General features: G+C 42.0%; 1 protein-coding gene across 2 annotated transcripts in view; it reads right to left on the bottom strand.

Moving 5' to 3' along the window:
* Nucleotides 1-16,731, bottom strand: part of LOC138748996 (potassium voltage-gated channel subfamily A member 3-like) — a 51,072-nt gene extending 34,341 nt beyond the window's left edge. For both annotated transcript variants that reach the window (XM_069909996.1, XM_069909995.1), the window contains exon 1: nt 13,025-16,731. In XM_069909996.1, coding sequence (XP_069766097.1) covers nt 14,912-16,363 — 1,452 coding nt within the window. In that variant the 5' untranslated portion in view covers nt 16,364-16,731 and the 3' untranslated portion in view covers nt 13,025-14,911. The remainder of the gene's footprint in view (nt 1-13,024) is intronic.
* Between the last annotated feature and the right edge of the window lie 1,079 nt (nt 16,732-17,810).

Below are 17,810 nucleotides of genomic sequence, written 5' to 3'. Positions count from 1 at the left end.
GCAGTACACTTGGATTTTCAGAAGGCGTTCCAAACAGCACCACATAATGCACAAGATAAGAACATAGGTGGATGGGGGTAAAATATTTGAATTGATTAACTGACCAAAATAAAACAGATAATATGAATGAATATGATTTCTGAATTGACATTCTTTAATGATGTATAATCTAATGACTTGGATGAAGGAACTATGCGACAGGCAAGTTTGTTGATGCAATTATAGGTGCGTTAACCAGTTAAGAGGAGGACACAAAGAGATTTAACGAAAATAAATAAATGGAATGGGCCAGAAGTTAAGGCAAAGAAATGAAAAATTATTCATTTTGAAGGAAAGATTGAAAAAGAAAATGTTGCAGCACATATAGTTCTGAGGATCGAATATGAAACACAGAAATTTAGCGTTCTGATGCAGCATATATAATGTTTGACTTTATTACAAGGGATATGAAAGTTGGTGTATTTTCATGTCGCCTCACTGCAGCATGCTGGTTACATTGCTCCTGGAATACTATCTACAGTTCCAGTCTCTATATATAATTAAAGGCATCTTGCTTTGGAAGCTTTGCAGAATCCATTAGATTGATTCCTGGGATAAAAGGGTTAATATATGCAAGTTGGTTCAATATTAATTGGAGTTTAGAAGGAGACAATCTTACTTGAAAATTTTAGATTCTGAAGAGGTTGATAGGGTGGATGCTGAGAGGATCCTATAGTGTGCACATCTAGAATTAGGGGGCATTTGAAATTGAGCTAAGGGAATATTTCTTCTTTCAGATGCCTATGGTGGTGAAATTATTTAATGCATCAAAAGAGAGTGACAGATATTTGAATACAAGGAAGTTGAGGAGCATGGACGTGATGAATCTGTGTCATGCTGTCAGTCTTTCGCTGTGCTTAGTCTACTCTACTGACATTGGACGTGTATTATCTCTACCACTAAAGATACTCCCCTTGGCTATAACTGTGTACGCACCCATTATCCTTCATTATTGAACTATTGAGTTTCTACTAATAAAAGCCATGATTCCTGGTTAACTGCATAGCCTTCGATTTCTTCATTAACTGGCACTTCAATGGGAATACAGCAGCAAAATGGAGTTGTGGCCAAGTTAGATATACCATGATATTACTGAATGACAGAACAGGCTCAAGGGACCGATTGGCCTGTTCCTGCTCCTGTTTCATATGTCCTTATGGGCAGCTAACACAAGCTTATGTATCCAAAGCTACTTTTAATTTGTTTCCTCAACCTACAACAACCTTTTTTATTTTTAGTATGACAGTGTGTCTGCATGGGTTTACCCTGTGGGCTCCGATTTCCTCCCACCTTTCAGAGCAGGGTGGTTATGCTACAACTGTACAAAGTACTGGTGAGGGGGCATCTGAAGTACTGCGTGCAGTTCTGGTCTCCTTACTTAAAGAAGGATGTATTGGCTTTGGAGGTGGTGCAGAGGAGGTTCACCGGGATGATTCGAGAGATGAAGGGGTTATCCTATGAGGAGTAATTGCTGGATCTTATAGAAACATAAAATTATGAAAAGCATAGATAAGATTGAGGTAGGTCAGTTGTTTCCATTGGTAGAGGAGACCAAATTTAGAGAACATAGCCTAAAGATTCAGGATAAGTAAACGTAGGACAGAGATAGACAATAGACAATAGACAATAGGAGCTGGAGTAGGCCATTTGGCCCGTCGGGCCAGCACCGCCATTTTAGATCATGGCTGATCATTATCATCAGTACCCCTTTCCAGCCTTATCCCCATAACCCTTAACTCCGTTACCCACAAGAGTCTTATCTAACTCTCTTTTGAATCTGTAGAATTTGTTACCCATTGAATCAGTAGAGGTAACTTCAGTAAATATAGTTAAGACAAGATTGGATAGATTTCTGCACAGTAAGGAAATTAAGGGATAGGGGAAAAGGCAGGCCTATCATCAGATCCGCCATGATCACATTGAATCGAGTAACAGGGTTGATGGGCTGAATGGACCATTCCTGCTCTTCTTTCTTATGTTCTTATATTCTTAGAACATATCAGAAAGGGCAGCATGGTAAGTGCAGCGGTTAGAACAACGTGATTATAGCGCCAGCAACCTGGGTTTGAATGCAGCATTGTCAGTAGGGAGATTGTACGTTCTCCCCATGACCACATGGGCTTCCTCTTCATGCTTCAATTTCCTCCCACCCTCCAAACAAAGTCCATGGTCTGTAGGTTGACTGTAGTATTTGGACAGCACAGGCTCATGGCTGGAATGGCATGTTACTGTGCTGCATTTCTCAAAATTAAATAAATTTAAAAAAAAAATTAATTTCTAAACAACATTATTTAAGATAATAACAAGTTATAACGCAGTTTTTTTAAAATGGATTTTCCATTATTATGTGTTATATTTAAGTTAATTATTTAAGTGCTAAAACAAAATGCAACCAAAATTCTATTCCCAGATTGCATACCCTCTATTGTCCCTGTGGACACTGGCCCAGGTCATTGGTTTACCATAATTCTGCATAACCTGTTGGAAAATGGCACTGCCTGACTTAATACCTACCAACTCATATCTTCAATTTCAGATTTGATTTCCCACAATTCTCTTCATTAACTTCTCAAACTCCACATAATCATTCTTGCAAGATCTCATGAACTGCATCCTTTCTCTCACTGAATGTTGCTCGTCCATCATACTTGGCCTCAAAGCTGAAGCACCTCCATGACTTTCCCATCATCCTTCCATGATGAATTCAAAATCTTAATTGAAATAACAATTTCTTCCAAGGCGATTCCTCCCTTGACTTCTTTAAAAAAACTCCAGCCATCAGAGCCTTGCCTTATGATCTTCCAAGTCGAGACCAATATGCAAACCCACTCCTTTCACCTACTGTCGCCATTGCCCTAAGAATGCTTTCAGCCACCTTATTTCCCTGCTCCACTCTCGAAACTCCTCCACCTCAGTTCACTGTCAACTTCAATTTCCTTTTATTTTAACATTAATGTTAAGAGAACTCACAATCTACTTTCTTTATTATAGATACCTATATATTTTCTAAGAAGTAACATGCTATTTCATCATTATTTGTTAGATTATTGTTATGTTAAATGCAGGTTTATGAAATTAAACCAATGAAATAGCAATTCATTCAGACCTTAGAATGCTGAAGATAATGCAGACAGTATTACATCTCACAGCGGCATGAAAATGTCTGCAGTTTTCATCTTAACTAGATCTGGCTGAGTACTTTTGATTCAAACAATGCCTAGGGTTGAGTGAAAAGTGTTTACATAGTCTGAGCAGTGAGGGGTTTGGTACATCTCTATGATATTGCAATCAATACAAACACTGGAGACAGAATTGGTTCGTTATATAACAAATCCTCATTGGAAAGTATCTAGCAACATGTTCTTGGCCCAGTGCTGCCCTCTTAAAGCAGAATGCCTGCATTGAGCCTGAGTGTGATAATTCGTTTTCACGTCAGCATCCAATGCAGGTGTCAAGGAATAAAGCACTTTTTTGAAATATTATGCATATAAATTATACAATGGCGTGAAGCAAGGCTGCGTTTTCGCACCAACTCTCTTTTCAATCTTCTTCAGAAACAAGCCATGAAAGACCTCAACAATGAAGACGCTGTTTACATCTGGTACCGCACGGATGGCAGTCTCTTCAATCTGAGGCGCTTGCAAGCTCACACCAAGACACAAGAGCAACTTGTCCGTGAACTACTCTTTGCAGACGATGCCGCTTTAGTTGCTCATTCAGAGCCAGCTCTTCAGCGCTTGATGTCCTGTTTTGCGGAAACTGCCAAAATGTTTGGCCTGGAAGTCAGCCTGAAGAAAACTGAGGTCCTCCATCAGCCAACTCCCCACATGATTACCAGCCCCCCCACATCTCCATCGGGCACACAGAACTCAAAACAGTCAACCAGTTTACCTATCTCGGCTGCACCATTTAATCGGATGTAAGGATCAACAACGAGATAAACAACAGACTCGCCAAGGCAAATAGCGCCTTTGGAAGACTACACAAAAGAGTCTGGAAAAACAACCAACTGAAAAACCTCACAAAGATTAGCATATACAGAGCCGTTGTCATACCCACACTCCTGTTCGGCTCCAAATCATGGGTCCTCTACCGGCATCACCTACGGCTCCTAAAACGCTTCCACCAGCGTTGTCTCCGCTCCATCCTCAACATTCATTGGAGCGACTTCATCTCCAACATCGAAGTACTCGAGATGGCAGAGGCCGACAGCATTGAATCCACACTGCTGAAGATCCAACTGCACTGGGTAGGTCACGTCTCCAGAATGGAGGACCATCGCCTTCCCAAGATCGTGTTATATGGCGAGCTCTCCACTGGCCACCGAGACAGAGGTGCACCAAAGAAGAGGTACAAGGACTGCCTAAAGAAATCTCTTGGTGCCTGCCACATTGACCACTGCCAGTGGGCTGATATCGCCTCAAACCGTGCATCTTGGCACCTCACAGTTCGGCGGGCAGCAACCTCCTTGGAAGAAGACCGCAGAGCCCACCTCACTGACAAAAGACAAAGGAGGAAAAACCCAACACCCAACCCCAACCAACCAATTTTCCCTTGCAACCGCTGCAACCGTGTCTGCCTGTCCCGCCACAAACGAGCCTGCAGCTGACGTGGACATTACCCCTCCATAAATCTTCGTCCGCGAAGCCAAGCCAAAGAAGAAGAAAGAAAGATAGATAAATGATGAACAGACTCGAGAACTTTAGACAATGAAGGACTATTAAGTAGAGATTTCCTTTTGGATACATCTAATTCTGTTCTGCAACATAAATATTTTGCTATAATTATTTATTTTATTATGTTCACCTTAAAATATTTAACTTTAACAAGATTATCCATAAATATTAATGCCACCCTATTATTGTTATGAATTATGGTATTGTTCATCCTTACAACTTTTCTGGTATCCATTCAATTATCTTTTCTTTATTATCGATCTCAGGACAAATAATAAAATGCAAAAGCTGCCTTTCATTTTAACATTTGATGCAGAAAGCATTTTCAACAATGCAAGTGAGAGAGTTGTGATGGTTTTAATTGGTCCTCTTTCGATCTTACTCTTTCCCTCTCTCTTCCCTGTTCCCTCTCTGACCTGTCCCCCAGCTCTGCATTCATAGACAACCCCCCATTAATTCTCACCTTTCCTCTCTCCTGTCCTCACCTTTCCTCTCTCCTGTCCTCACTTTTCCTCTCTCCTGTCCTCTCTCCTGTCCTCCTGAGCATATCCAAATAACATCTTATGTCTGTTGGTCTGTTCTCCTCCTCTTGCTCTTTCTTTAAATTCAGGTGCCTGTCTGCTTTTTACTCATACCTTGAAGGAGGGCTCAGACTTGAAATGTCGGTTATATCTTTCCCTCCAACATTTTTGTGTTTTTACTACAATCACAGCATCTGAAGACTTTCGTGTTTCTCTGCACTTGCATTTATCAGTCAGGGCGCTGAGTATAAATGTTGCTGCAGAAGGATAAAACTTTAGTTAGGCCATATTTGGAGTATTGTGTATATTTCTGGTTACCACACTGTTGGAAGGATGTGGAGGCTTTTGAAGGGGTGTAGAAGAGATTCACCAGGATGTTGCCTGTTTGGAGCATTTTAGCTATAAAGAGAGGTTGGATTAACTTTGTTTGGAGAGTTGGAGGATGAGGAGTGAGTTGATAAAAGTTTATAAATTTATGCATATAAAGGAAAGGAAGTCAAAACATTTTTTCTAAGAAAGAAAATGTCATAAACTAAAGGGCACAGGTTTAAGGTGAGAGGGGGAAAATTTAAAGAAGATGTGCAAGCAGAATTTCATTTTCTAAGTAGTTGGAAGATGCTGCTGGGGAGGTGATGGAAGAAGATACAATAACAGCATTTAAGATGCATTTAGACAGGTGCATGAACAGGCAGGGAATGGAGGGATAGTGACCATCCACAGGCAGATTAGATTAGATGAATTTACATCATGGTCAGTGAGACACAGTGAGCTGTAGAGTTTGTGCTATACTGTTCTAGGTTTAAACACCTAATGAAAAGTAAATGTATAAGGTTGATGCAGCCAAACTTCAAGGACCCAGATACAGTACCTTGGAACTTTAAAATGTGGTAAAAGTCAATGAGAGCATCTTCAAACACCATATCCCACCAGCAACATCACTAGTCGCAAACACTGCACTTACTTACCTATTGACAGTCCTCATTAATCAGGGCTCAAACATTACATTCGTAACTTCACTAAAACTTCAGTCTCACCAGATTTGTATCCACATCTTACAGCCCATGCTCAATGCCAACTATTAACCGTGAGGCAAATTGCCCTTGAGGACATTCTTACTTCTCCCTTGTAGGACAGGCTGTTGTGTAACTAGAGGCAACCATAGCTAACCAAGAATACATCACCTTACACTTATGGAGAAGCTGGTGATGACCATAAATACAGAGCCAAGGAGAGAGAGCTGAAACGAGAGAAACTTTGCTTAAAACTATTTTTTTACATTCCAATTCTCCTTTTATTCCACGGTTGATTTTGACCTGGGAGCTGGAACTTGGACCCCTTCCCATACCACAGTCCTAATTATTATGCTTTGGAACTGCAACTGATTGAGTAGTGGTAAAAGAGCAAGAAGATGGTGAAGAAAAATGCAGACCACCATTCAGTTTTACTCTTCCAGCTCCACTTGCACATGAAGATTCATTGGGCACGTGACAAACAGCAACAGCAGGAAGTCAGAGCAGCAGAGATGCCAGCTCCACAGAGGGTAAGGCCATAAAATATCACAGATCCAGAGCACACATGAGGAATTCAGTGTGGCAGACTTCAGAAAATGGTTGATTGGTATCCACAATGTAATGCTTTATGCACTGACTGGCATGGCTGAAACTAAGCACAGAGCAGGCCTGGTGCACTTCTTAGATAATTAGTGAGTTACTCTGTTCACAAAGTGCAATGGAGTTAAGAGCCGCATCATTATCCTAATCTTTAGTTTATTATAGAGGCTTATTAGAATGTAAAGCATGGAAGCAGAAGAAGGGCTTTTCAGATACCTGCAGTATTTTACATAGAATCATAGATGATCTTTTACATCAGAATCTTTTTTTTGCAACAGACTATATGCAGTAAAACCCCTGGAATCCAGCACCTAAGGGGATTGGTAGATGCCAGATTATGAATTTTCTGGTTGTTTGAGATTGCGGGTTGCTTGAATGGCAAATTAATGGTGAGAGACACCCATTTTAATTTACCTATTTATTTTCCGTGATTTTTTTTTGCCAGTTGCTTCAGGCTGCTAGTTGTTTGAAATCCAGGTAACAGAGATTTCAATGTACTTTGATTCCCTACTGATCTCTGTCCTAAATATACTCTATAACTGAGCCTCCAAAGCAATCTTTGGGTGGAGAATTCCAAAGATTCACTTCCCATTTGGGGAAGAAATGTATTCACATACAGTTCTGTGTAACCAATCCCTTAGTTTGAGACTGACCCCTGGCTCCAGACACCCTAGCCAAGGGAAATATCATCTTTTCATTTGCCCAATTAAGTGCTGTGAGGATATTATAGATTTCAATGAGATCATCCTTCGTTTTTGGAAGCTCCAGAGAATATATTTTGCTTCCTCTCTCCTCAAATGACAAGCTCACCATTTCAAGAATCGATCTGATGAACCTTCATGGCACTCCCTCTATTGCAAATGTATTTATATTTAGGTAGGGAGACCTAAATTTATTCCAAATGTAATCTCACCAGGGCTCCATATAGTTGAAGTAAGATATCGTTACTCTTGTATTCAAATCCTTTTGCAATAAGGACCAACTTACAGTTTGCATTACTATTTGCTTGCTGTACAAAGATACCCAGGACTCTCTGAGCACTTCAGCCTGTCTCTATTTAAAAAAAAGTTCTGTCTTTCTTTTTACCAAAGTGGATGAGTTCAAAATTTTATGCCTGTTATTCTATCTGCCATTCAGTTAACCTGTTTCTGCCCCCCAACCCAAATCTCCCTGAAGTTTCTTTGCATCCACATCACAGACCTTACTGTGGGTGGCTCAAATCAAAATGACTCAGGAGATTATACCAGAATTAAGGCATTTCATGGCTGTTGCCAGAATACTGAGCATTGACCTACATAATACACTTTTATGGTCAATATCAGAAATTCACCTCTGTGTTAACAGCATACATAAGGCTTTGTAAGGAGTATGCATGTAGCTAATTGCATCCTGCACCATGGAGAAGACTGCAACCCTCAGTATCATGTGCTCTCTCTGCCAGCCACACTCTGACAAGAAGAAATTGAGTATTTTTGACTTTATTTCAAAGGAGAAGGTTAGAGATCTTCATTTTTGAACAGTGGATTGCAAATCACAAATTGCTGAAAATATCTCCCAAGTCCAGTCTGGAAGAATCTAAATGTACAAAATGTTCAGAACCTATCGGACTCATGTTGCCATTGGGAATGTGACCCTCACTTTGATCTGAGTTCAGTTGTGGCTTAAGTAATGACACATTTCCTTACTGATCTGCTGAAGTATCATCCATTTTTCCACATGCCTCTAGTTTCTTACTGAGTGCCCTTCTCCTGCAGTTTGTCCTTTACTTTGTGTCCACTGTTTATTCTGTAAGCCATATGAATTTCAAGGAGAATGTGTCCTATAGCATTGGTTTCTTGGAATATTCAGAGACTTCAGAAACAAAGTCAAAACAAAATCCATCAGTGCGTCATTTTCTGTAGACTTACCAACATTAAAGATCTCCAGGAAACATTAAACCCTTATTGAATATAGAAACAACCAAGTGAAATTAATTTGGAACTAAATGTATGCAGTTGATGGTACTGTTAAGTAGAAGGAATTCAGGCATTGAATGTAGGTTCAACTGTATGTTTAAGAGGGTGATAACAAGACCATGGTGATCCATTGGTCACTGGTATTGCTTGGAATTATGATCATTCTTCTCTGCACACCTACAGCAGGTACTAAATGTCAGTACTTTGACACCTTTCTCTATATGATAGTGGATGCAACACATCCATAAATATGCACATGAATGTTAAGTACACCACATTAGATCTGTGGCCCCTTCAGCTCAGCATCCCCAAGTATTCAAATATCAGGCACTGCAAGCTGAATTTTGTAATTAATATAATTCATAAAAATGACTACTGAAATAATACTATTTCTGAAGAAGGAATACAGGACAGGAAAATGGGTTATTGGATTAGAGGAAGGAGATTGAAGGATTTAATTTGGTGGAGAAAGAAGGGTCATTGACCTGAAACACTAACTGCATTTCCCACTCAGTAGAATTCTGCTGGGCCTATTTTGTGTTTCCAATGCTTATTATTTTTAGTTTGAATTTTCTCTGACTGTACTGAAAGTTGCCAGATTCTTTATTTATCATCAAAGTACTTATGGTGCTCCCAATATCCTGCCTTTATGGCGTACACATTATTTTCAGTCCTCAAATGCAACGCTGGAGGACCCAAGAAAATATCTACCATCAAACTCTAAAATAAGTGGTGAATTACCTTTGTGCTAATTGCAAGCATCCCTCTGGCAAGCTCATAAAAGACCAATATTATTGTGCAGAAGTAATACCTGTGTTTGACTATTGGTCTTCGAATGAAGGGAGTGAAGTCAATATTTTGGACAACAGTCTGCATTTTTCATTCCTGCCACTATACTTTCAGTGCATTCTAACAAAAAGGAAGAAGGAAAGGCAATACAAACTAAATCATATAATTTTAAAGGTTGTTCAAAAGCAAATAGTCCTGAGACAGAATGCATACTGACTTTTAAAAATAGGAGAGCAATTGAAAACTCCTTTATTAACAGAAATGCTAATCATAAATCAAGGAAAATATAGTAGAAGATTGCAAAATATCAGTTGGTCTCCTTTTGAGTACTGTGTTCATTTCTGGGCACCATACAATAAGAAGACTATCAGGGCTTTGGAGAGGCAACAGGTATAAACTAAATGGCATCAAGAATGAGGAAATTTAGCAGGGAGATTAGAGAACCTGGCTTTGCTCATTTCACCGAGAAGGCCAAAAGAAAATTATACTGTGACATTCAAAATCTTGAGTGGTTTTAGTCAAATGAATTGTGGTAACGTTGGTCATCAGAAGATAAAGATTTAAATTAATTGGCAAAAGATCCAGAACTGACATTGCAAAACATTTTTTTCAACATCAATGGCATTCCTTCGATGGAAGGTAGAAGCAGGCTCAACAGATCTCCTGAGAAAAATAGGATTGATTGCAAACCTTCACCAAAACGTTAGCAGATATACTATTGACTTTAGAAGATTATAGCTTCAGTCTATCAGCTAAGATATAGTGTATTGAGGGCATTTATTATAATTACACTATAGCTATTTTTATCAGCTGATAGTGGAGTATTTTAATAATATATAAGGTCTGATTCTTTCATCTGGTCAGGTTCTATTCCACTTTTAAGTTCATAATTTTCAATTTATGAAACAGTATTTAAAGAATTTAATTATTTTACATCAATGAAATTATTTTGGAAACATTTTCTTGAAAATCTGGTGATAATTTGTTTTGTTAATTAGTTTATCAGAACATACTATTACAGAGCATAAGAAATCAAGGAGAAATGTTATACCACATTGAATTTCAACTTTCTGACTCCCCATATCATAGTTGCACTGCCTAGCAACCAATAATATTTCTGCCTGTCCATAAAATATGTCATAACTAAAAACACTTCTGACACCCCATGTTGCAAATGATATTTTGACTGTCCATGTAATATTTCCACTGCACAGCAACTAATACAATCCTCTGAGCTGGGTATTAATTTAATTTTTATAATATACACAATTAAAAATTATTAAAACACATTCTACAACATTCCTTTGATTTTTTTTGAATAAAAGTGGTTAAGATGGAGTTGGCAGGGGAGATGAAGCAAAACCACCCCCACTGAAGGAAAGAGTTCAGAACAAAGGGTCATGTTATTTTTATGCGATGTGAAGAAATCCTTCATTACACAAAGTTTGGTCAAAATCTGGAACCCTATCTTCCACAATAATATATATATATATATATATATATGAATGTTTTCTTTAGCTGTTCCACAATGCTTCATATTAAGGCAATCTAAATATACTGGATCTTAAGAGGTTGGGTGAGAGAAGAATTGGTTAACTGGAAATCAATGCTATTTTTCACAACCACATGATATCTTTACACCAACATAAAAAAATCCAGATTATGACATGTATATTTATAGGTATGGATTAAAATGAATTAACACTTATGAATACATAACCCAAATAAGAATTCTCTATCATAGTCAATATCAAGTATTCCTTGAACAACTATCATCCTGCTATCCCAAATGCATATTCAAAAAAGATACTCCTTTATTAAATCAGCATTTTTTTCAAAACAGCATCCCCTAACCTGTGTTTGCAGCCCTACGTGTTCATTGATCATAGTTTCACAATTTTGTCAATAGTTTTGTACCCAATAAAATCTTTTCATCTTTCAGAGATCCTTCATTTCCTTCTCATTTAAATGCAGACAAAAAAAATGTAAAAATAAGCTGTTGTAACCCATTCAGTAGCAGAGATCCAAATTTTAAGCTCTTGAAAAACAGCAGAAACATCAAATGCTTTGCTTATACTGACTCCTCCAGGTGGACCCGCAATATACAGCCCAATCTCTGCATCAGAAGTGAGATTTCCCAGATTGATGAATCATGACTCTGAGAGGGAAATTTTAACCTGAACGATGTTTCACTGTACAGGATATAAAAAGAGTTCAAACTTTTTAAAATTAAAACTTGATTGACGAATTCTGGCATTTTCAAAATATAAACCAGATAAAAAATGAACAACGCATAATTCAGCACATTTTGTAGGCTAATAGGTCCCACACAGTTGTCATGAGTTCCAATTTCTCAGAGTAGTAAGGCCGTTTATATTATAGCAACTCTGAGTTGACTATATACATTAACAATATATATATTAACATTAGCACTGGGAAAAGCTGTGGCACCATATTCAATCGTTGCTTTAAAATAATTAATTCGGTAGATGTAGGAAGCATACAAGGTGAGTGGGAGCCAAAGAGGGAGATTGAGGGGATTTGCCCAATTTAGGGTCATCGTGAATCGAATTGCCTACCATACTGTAATGATTCGGTAAACCCTTGATCTGAATATTAGAACTATGCACCATGTGTCAGGATAGAAATATCTCAACTTAATTGCATTGTTTTTTTTGTACCAAAGATAATGAAGATGCTGTAAGAAAATAAAATGGATTTAGATAATCACATCCCCATGCTTCAAGATTGTCAAATTACATGGACAATCTCATTGGCGATTTGTGTTGAGCAGGATGTGTGTGTGTGAGAGAGAGAGGCGGGGTGGGTGGGGGGGGGGGGTGTACGACTGAATGGATGTGAGAGGTTAAGGAAAGGTACCAAGGATACCAGGAGAACTCCGTTTTTCTTCCTGGAGTGCTTCGGAATCTTTCCCACCAATCTGAGCATGCACACATAGACATAGACCGGGTATTGTTAGCAATGTCGTCAGCGGGAATAATTGCAGTTGGAGGAATGCTCGACATTTGCATCACTCAAAGGACGAAAGGTTACCCATCACCCCCTATAGAAAGACTCCTTAATTTACAGTCGCAGGCTGGTACTGCCTCGTTGCCCTAATTCCATCACGAATTGTTCAGAGCGAAATCTCAGCGCAGCCGCATTTCGAAGGACTGGAACATTAGACGCGTTTAGCATCTGAGCATATATCTTCTTTCATCCACGTGGTGGAAAAGATAGAAGCAGCATTTAAACAAATCGCCCCAAATGGCAAGAAAATATCGTTGGAATGTGCAATAGGACACGGAAATGCCAAATCTTGTAGCGAAACAGCAAAGTAACTGGTTGACGATCTATAATTATACATAGCTCAATGTGTAAGAAAACACGTGATATTTGCATTGGAATTAAAACCGTGAAGTGATAACACTCACCTTTCACAGTGTCGTGACAAACGGGCAGTGAAAATTCTGCTCTTTCTTTGTGAATCTTTTCAAGATGAGTGGAAACCTGTGTGCGTGTGTCCTACATGGAAAGTTGGCTGCATTAGTCCTTTCCTTAGACCTCCAAGGCCTGCAAGGCGGATTTGAGAATTCCAAGCCGATGTCCCATCGGCTAGTGTCCGGTGATCAGTGAGGGTCCCACTTAGCAATCGCAGCAAGAGCCGACCAACCGGAGGAGATGGCATTCACCCTTTGCCTGGGAGGCTTCAGTGACTCATTCCAGTGTGAATTCGCACTCCTGTCGATTTGGTGCTCCCTCCCATTCCTGACCAGCGAGCAACCTAACCTAGCCCCTCTAGGTCAAATTAATCCGTCGGTCGTCAGTTATCTGAAATCTATGAGCTCCAACTTCAACCTACCGGCGTGTGGCGCGAACCAGAGCATTTTACTCTCACATATATTGTGTTGGATGTCAAGTCAGTAATAATTGAAAATCATAACCGATGATTGAATTGGCCAATTTGCAGCTGACAAATGTTGATTCACATTATAAAAATCAGTTCATGTTTGACTGTGACTGTGTTGGATACAAATTGCACTGAGTTGGGGTGAATTGTAACACGTTGATGGAGAAATGACGCTGTGAGTGTCGACACGCTGCTGCGAGTCTTGTTTCGATCTTTTCCCCGCAGAATAGCAATGCATACGGGACAGTAGTCATGGAGTGAAAGGGTTGACACCTCCGGCCTCGGTGCGAGAGAGAACTGGCCAGAAGGTTGCCGTGACGACCGCCGACGCTGACGGGATTGTCCCTCGGGGGGTGTGCGACTTCTCTCCACCCGTCAGCGGCGCGGTGCTGCGGCTGCCTGATCTCACACGTGCCCCTTGTTTGTCTCCTTTTCAGCAAGCGCTTAAAGACGTTCACATTTTGAGGAGGGGTCGGGCTTGAGGTGGCAGCCGGAACCGTCGAGTCGAACAAAATAATGGCTCGAATGAAAGCATCAGCCACAATTATGTTAAGGGATTTGAGACCCCTTTTCTCCACTAAGGCGACTTTGATCTATATATTTTAAATGCACAGGGTCGATCGTGGTGAAAAGGTCTTCCTCCCTGTGAAGAGGACAATGGCGCAACAAACTGATCCAAATGAGCCCAAGTATCGCCAAGAAAATCGTTTGACTCGACAGCAGGGCAATTGGGGTCAGTTCAGGCTGGAGCTGTTTGGGTGTTCATTTCTGGCATCTGGCAACAGCTGTTTGCTCTCCTTGGAGTCGTAATCTTCACATTGTTTTGCTCTCTCTCTCGTTGCTGGTTGATTCCGCCCCCACCCCCTCCCCCTCGCTGTTTTCCTGCTGAGTTGAGCATTCAGAAGCATTGTTTTATTTCCCCCTTCAGGTCAGCTGAGCTGGTGAGGGTGGGCGTGGGCAGCTGAATCCCAACCACCCGTGGAGAGACACGCTCCCTGTCGAGATTCCCAAGCCCACGCCCGATACAGAATCGCATTTTTTTTATAAATCTATTTCAGTTTCCTGTTTTTGTTCAATTGAGCTAGAATGCTTTAAAAATTAATTTGTAAACAGAACCACGGACGTGTGTAAACGAAAACAAAGCAAGCGGTGGTCTAGTTGGATTAACACGAAGAAAAATTCGAAAATGTTACATGTTGATAGCAAAGGGGAATAAAAAGGTTTAGCAATCTGACACCCCCCCCCCCCCCTGTCTCGATCTAATTCTGCCATAAATGTACAGTTTTTCAGCCTCCATGGGTCGTTGGAAAGACAGAGCGTCAGAAAAATGTTTTATTTTGGCATGATTTAAAACATTGGATGGAGAGTCTCTCAGCATTTAGTCCCTGCTCCCCACGCTCAGTCTCCTGAATCATACATCAGTGAATATTTTCCTGGTTTGATTGTCTGACGGTCTCTGTTTGACCGGCGTGTAGTCGGGATACTGGTGATCCATTATCAGTGCGTCCACGTTGTCCTCCGCTTCGCTTTTGTTGAGGGACGGGTTGCTGGCCTTGAGGTGGCCAAGGGGATGTGCCTGCTGCCCGCTGCTGATGTGCATGTACTCGGCCTGGTCTTCGTGCTCGTTCTCCCGGTGGTAGAAGTAGTTGAAGTTGGACACAATGACGGGCACGGGCAGCGCGATGGTCAGGACGCCGGCGATGGCGCACAGGGAGCCCACGATCTTGCCTCCGATGGTGACGGGATGCATGTCCCCGTAGCCTACAGTGGTCATGGTAACAACTGCCCACCAAAAAGCGTCCGGGATGCTGGAAAAGCTGGAATCCGGGTCGTCCGTCTCGGCGAAATAAACGGCGCTGGAAAACAGGATGACCCCGATGAAGAGGAAGAACATGAGCAAGCCCAGCTCCCTCAGACTGGCTTGCAGCGTTTTCCCCAATATCTGGAGCCCCTTGGAGTGCCTGGACAGCTTGAAGATCCGGAACACTCGAACCAGCCGAATGACCCGAAGGATTGCCAAGGACATCGTTTGCTGCCCGTTGCTTTGGTGATACACTAACTCGGTAAACAAGGTGATGAAGTAAGGGATGATGGCTACAATGTCGATAATGTTCATGATATTCTTGGAAAAGGTGGATTTGCTGGGACAAGAGAAAAATCTCACCAACAGTTCGAAAGAGAACCAGACAATGCACAGAGTCTCAATGATAAAGAAGGGATCCGTGAACATGTTCACCCCCAAGGTGTCCGTGCCATTGGCGGCGATTTTTCTCGGTTCCAGGCGAGCATCTTCTCGGAATTCAGGCAGAGTCTCTAGGCAGAAGATGATAATGGAGATAAGGATGACAAGGACAGAGACAATGGCAATCCCCTTGGCGGAACCCGAGCTCTCCGGGTACTCGAACAGTAGCCAAACTTGCCGCTGGTACTCGTTGGTAGGCAAAACGCGCTCCTCTTCCTTAATAAAACCTTCCTCCTCTCGGAAATTTTCGATGGCCTCTTCCCCCATCTCGTAAAATTTAATCTCCTCCATGAAAATGTCGACGGGCACGTTAGCGGGTCTTCTCAGCCTCCCTCCCGACTGGTAGAAGTAGAGGATGGCGTCGAAGCTGGGGCGATTCCTGTCGAAGAAATACTCGTTTCGAAGAGGGTCGAAGTAGCGCATCCTCTTCCTCGGATCGCCGAGCAAAGTGTCGGGGAACTGGGCGAGGGTCCGAAGCTGCGTCTCGAATCTGAGCCCCGAGATGTTGATGAGTGCCCTCTCGCAGCATTCTTGCCCCAGCAGCTCGGGGTCGCAGTTGCCCTGAGAGAGCGCGGCCAACGCCACCGACTCGTCGATGTTTTCCTCCGCGTCTAGAGTCATCTTCGGTCGGGGCGATCTCCTCCCTCCTCAGGAATGGCTGGGGCCAAGTTGAGTCTTCTTTGCATCTGCTGGCGCACCACCTCGCATTTCCCTGATCAGCCCCAGACTGTTAATTCTCGCAGCCGGGCTCCGCACCTCCGCGCTCTCTCTCTCCCTCTCTCTCCCACATAGACACAGCCTGATGGGCAGGAACTCTCTACAATCACAGCATTTAAAATAGCTCAGCCCCTCACCATCCCCTGTGATGACGTGAAGGCGACGTTCCTCGACAACGAGGAGAATCACGTCTGACTCCCGGCAAAATAAAACTGCCCCTTTCACCAAAGCTACAGACCTCACACTCACTGGGCGCATTCGTCCATCTCATTTCTACTCAGCGGGACTGAGACTGGATCCCCGCCTTCCACATTAATGAGTGACACTACTAACAAACATATCGCTCCACACCCCCTTCACTTTATTTGTTCTGTGAAACTCTCCGCTGACTTTGTGTGCCAGCTCTCTGTGGCTGCCTCTCCTTGGAAGTCAAAATCTTCTCCTCTCGATTCGTTACATTGACCATATTGCAAATATCACGGTTAACATGACTGCGCCAATTACAGTAACGCGCCAGACCCAGAGAGGGAGAGAGAAAATGTTGGTGAGAGAGGGTGGTTAGTTCATAAATGAAGATGGAAACGGCCCACTTGACTCCAGCAGCGCAGAGAAGCCGAGATCGCGCTCGTGGGAACATGTTCAAATCCAGAGGGCTGCGCCAAGAGGCAGCAACTCCCCAGCTCTCCAGAGTGATGTCTGGCGATGAATTCCAGAGCGGGGGGGCAGAGGTGGCAGGACGCGCCACCCCGAGCTCTGAGAACCCCGCCCGGCAATAGCTCACAGGAGGTATTTTTCAACATTGATCAGTAAAATTGTTCATGCATTTGGAAATGGCGAGAATAAAAATAGAAGCCTTTATCTCAATGCCTCGCCTCTCCCAAAATTGGGGTTATTCCACATTTGGCCTGTTTTTGTGCTCCTCTGGAATGCACCGCGTGGTCCCAACACCACTTGTTGAAACATTCCGAGATCCCAGGTACTATCTACACCAATAAAACATGAACCAGTCACTGAAAATTACGGGGATGGGGGGACATTATTTCAGTGTGCAACAAATGCAGGTGGTTCTTTCACTTCAGTTGCAGATGGGAATGGGCAACTCCATTTGATAACATGACCCTCTTCTCTCTTTTTAAAGGATAGTTTCATCTTTAACACCGCATTTAAAGATTTTTTTTGGCCAGTTCACAAAAGTGCCAGAGTGGGCTTCCCGAATGCCCACTGGGGAAGTGCACCACTTAATGTACTGCACCCAGTCGGCGCAGATCCGACCCTCGGGTGCGGGACGCGGCCAGTAAATCTTACTCCAGGTCACTGGGCTGCGACCCGCAGGTTGGAAATCTGCACGGAC

This window comes from Narcine bancroftii, chromosome 13, assembly GCF_036971445.1.
Source record: "Narcine bancroftii isolate sNarBan1 chromosome 13, sNarBan1.hap1, whole genome shotgun sequence".
Taxonomy (NCBI): Eukaryota; Metazoa; Chordata; class Chondrichthyes; order Torpediniformes; family Narcinidae; genus Narcine; species Narcine bancroftii.
This window is presented reverse-complemented; position numbering and strand designations above follow the sequence as displayed.